Source organism: Sinocyclocheilus rhinocerous, unplaced genomic scaffold, assembly GCF_001515625.1.
Source record: "Sinocyclocheilus rhinocerous isolate Xijiao unplaced genomic scaffold, SAMN03320098_v1.1 scaffold1295, whole genome shotgun sequence".
In the NCBI taxonomy this organism is placed as follows: Eukaryota; Metazoa; Chordata; class Actinopteri; order Cypriniformes; family Cyprinidae; genus Sinocyclocheilus; species Sinocyclocheilus rhinocerous.
The window spans coordinates 813,980-817,799 of record NW_015660499.1 but is presented as its reverse complement, the minus strand read 5'-3'; the positions used below and the strand labels follow the sequence as shown (position 1 = coordinate 817,799).

Below are 3,820 nucleotides of genomic sequence, written 5' to 3'. Positions count from 1 at the left end.
CAGGTTGACATGCATGCAAGGTCAAAAAACACTTTCATTGTCTTATAATATGCATTTATTTTTACCTTATTTGCTCAACGACTCCCAAACGATTCGCTCAACGATTCATTTTTCCAAACTCCTCCTTTGTGTGACGCTAATCTGTGGTGATTGGTCCGATTGGTCTCGTTTTAATTTCATCATACCTGTAATGTCTGATAAAGCAGTGTTTGTGAGCGCAGTGCTGCTTGGTGTACATCGTTACCGGGGAAACCGCTATTTTTACCGCTGTCAGGGTCTGAGCAGGCGTACGAACTTTTCCTTGTGGCAAAGTCGGAGTACTGCAGCTATTTAAACATCTAAGCTGCAATAATAAAAACGGTGTACGTGAAAGCACCGAATTCATAAACAACAAAGATGCAGTGTAAGAGATTAATTGTGCAGTGTAGTCAGATTTTTTATTAACGGGAGTTTTTGCGAGATTAAACTGACCTTTTTAGTAGCCTAATGTTGAGAGTTCTTTACTCGGTTTCTGTACACAGTTTATTCCATGTTGTTGTTTTTTTAATAATTTTATTTTACAAGAGAACTTGCGAAGTCTTGATTTACTACTAATGCGTAAAATAGAAAACAAAAATGCATAAACGCATCTCCGACTGTTTTGTCTGTGTAGCCTATAAGAATAGGCCTATGTCGTGCAATAACGGTTTTAATATATTCTATTCAATAACATTGTTAACTGTTTTTATTTATAACATCTGCTGCTTTGCTTCTGTGAAAATGAATAGAGCGATCAGCCTTAAACTTTGTTTTTGTCATTTACATCAGTTATTTGTATAAAATACACTATATATTTTTGAGTCAGTACATTATGGAACATTTGAGCAGCATTAGTAAACTGTGTAAATATAAAGAAATGCCAAATCACATGCAGGTTTTTTCAGACCGGAGACCATAATCAAGTAATAATTAATTTTATTATGATATGAAACGTTCAATTTTTTTTTTCAATAATGTCTTTTAAAGTTTTGCAAGGAATCGCACTTACGCACTTTTGAGAAATGATCTTAGAACAAATTTAGGACGGTTTATACACAACATTTTACAAATGAGGCCCCAAAAGCGGCACCTAGTGGCAAAGAATGAATTTTCATTTTCATTCTGACCAACTTTATATTCACTTAGAGCTGTGTTACACACTGCATGAAAGGTAATTTTCAAAAATCCATAATAGGGGCACTTTATTAATGACTTTGCTCAACAAATCACATTTGAATGAAAATGTAGTTTAAATATTAATATGTTTACATTATTTTAATCTGCTTTAATATTTCAATTAAAATGATTAAACAATTTAATATAAATTTGTATGATTTTTATTTAAATTATTATTTTTATTATTGTTGTTATTATATAAATATAATTATTAATGTAATATTTTAAATATATACAGATTTAAATATAATGTTTTATTTTAATATTTTAATTTAAGTGATTGCACTGTTGACTGTATGTGTTTGTGTGGACAGGAGGTGCTGCAGATAGAAAAACAGATCGGCGGAAAACTGCTGGATGAACCAAAGTCTCTGAACTTCAGTTACAGCAACCACAACCTGAGACTGTCAATACATGACATTCACTCGCAATGGAAGAGCAAACTACTCACCAAATACCAGGTGAAGACAACAGATACAGCTGAGGCTTCAGACAGGATTTAAAAATGTCAGGAGAGGGAGAAGATCTCCTGACTGTTAACCTGAATTTAGGATAGAATATTGACAGGGACTAGATCTAGAGGAAGAATGAGACTTAATGAGTTTCTCTTTTAATTATTTTAAATGCTTTTTTATTGTATTTATTTATTTTGATATTTTAATTTAAATGAGTAAGTAATTTAATATTTCATAGTATTTAATATTTCTTGATATTAATATTTCTGTACATAATTTTAAAATATATATACAAACTTCAATAATATTTATTATATATTGTAAAAAAAAAAATTTAATAAATTATTAAATCATTAATACATAATAATTTAAGAATAATAGTTTTTAATATATTATATTATTATATAAATTTTTAATACATTATTATTTTTATTTTATTAATTATTTTACAATTAAATTTATTATAAAGTAATTTAATATTACTTCACTTTTAATATTTTTAATAATTGTTCATTATTTTATTTCAATATTTTAATTTTAATGATTAAGTAATTTAATATAACATTTAATATAAGATGATTTAATGCTATTTAACTTATTATTATTATTATTATTATTATGAATTCTGAACGGACGTTAAGTAAAGTGTCTGTCTGTGTGTCCGTGCAGGAGCTGTCTTTCTCTCAGGTGTGGAGTGGATCGGTGCGGCGGCTGCATTGCTCCTTTGCTCTGGAGCGTCAGAGCGTGAGTGTGTGTGAGCTGTGCTGCAAGCTGTGCGTCAGACAGGTGGAGGGAGAAGGTCAGATCTTCCAGCTCTACACCACCCTGAGCGAGGTACAGTAACACGCTCTCTCTCGCTCTCTGCTGTCCCACTCGGACGGTTTTAGTTGCTTGATATTTGCTCAGAATGAAAACACACACTCGTCTTTAAAGCTGTGATGCCTCAATCTCTCTCGCAGGTAATGAATTCCTTCCGTGAATTTACTTCCAAGCTTACTTTGCAAGCTTGTTGCAGTGCATTCTGGAATAGGGTGACCAGACGTCCCCGTAGAGCAGGTTCAAAAATACACTGCAAAAAAGCCAGACCATACAGTAACCCGCTGGTCATCGGAGCAATCATGTAGTGATTACTTTTACCAACAGAGGGCGCTGCGAGCTACACTGATGACTTGGTGTACACCAATACTTGACGAACGTAACCTGGATGAGAGCAGAGCGCTATTATCATCAATTATCAAAAGATTCACATTAGCCGTGTTTCCATCCAAAGTTGCGAATTTAACTTATGAGCAAAATTGAAATATCGCATAAAACATTTGCGAATAAGCACCGTTTCCATCCAACGAGTCAAAGAGAACAAAATCGTCACTTCCTGGTAGAACTGGTGCTAGGCTATATATCACTATGGAAAGTAGGAGAAACCCCTGAATATAATAATTTTCATAGGCCTATATAATAAATTACTTGCGCCTCAGAGCGAGCAGACGAAACAAAATAAATGCGGTCATTGCTTTCGGAGGTGGATGCTGCTGTTTGGGAACGCAGTCGTGTAACAGTTCTGGGAGGCAATTATACAGAAATACGTTGATGACAGACTTTGCTCGGACATTTCAAAATGACCATAACATTTCAGATGCTGAGGAACGAGATTGGTCCACTGGTTAGGTTTTGGCGTCCCATAGCGCAGTCACATGACTTTTTTGATGCGCATGGAAGAATTTACTCAGCAAAAATGCGTTTCCATCTCCTTTTATTCGCATTAACCCTTTTTCGCACAAGTAAAAAACCACCTCAATCGAACGTAAAAACTTTTTTGCGAATAAGGGATTTTTATTCGAAATTTGCCGTTTCCATCACTCGTTTCTGATGCGATACTTCAAAATGCGCATAAAACAGGGTGATGGAAACAGCTATTGTTATGCTTTTAAGCCAGTAACATATTAACTATTTATGTTAAATTAAAATAATGTTTGTATGTGCTTTACAACAGGGCTTGAATAGGGTGCAGGAATGTTATGTTGACAATTTTACGTTTTTAAATACAATAGTACACTATGAGACAAATAGTAACTATAGCAAATAGCTACAGATCAAAACAGTATTATAACAAAATTATGACTTTACAAAAACACATTACAAAAATAAAATTATGAATATGAGAACATATGACG

The 3,820-nt window shown here is 33.3% G+C and overlaps 1 protein-coding gene across 1 annotated transcript in view; it reads left to right on the top strand.

The window, feature by feature from the left end:
- Positions 1-3,820, top strand: part of LOC107725164 (netrin receptor UNC5C-like) — a 165,907-nt gene that overhangs the window by 151,465 nt on the left and 10,622 nt on the right. The window contains exons 15-16 of the mRNA XM_016534336.1: positions 1,509-1,655; positions 2,319-2,483. Coding sequence (XP_016389822.1) covers positions 1,509-1,655; positions 2,319-2,483 — 312 coding nt within the window. The remainder of the gene's footprint in view (positions 1-1,508; positions 1,656-2,318; positions 2,484-3,820) is intronic.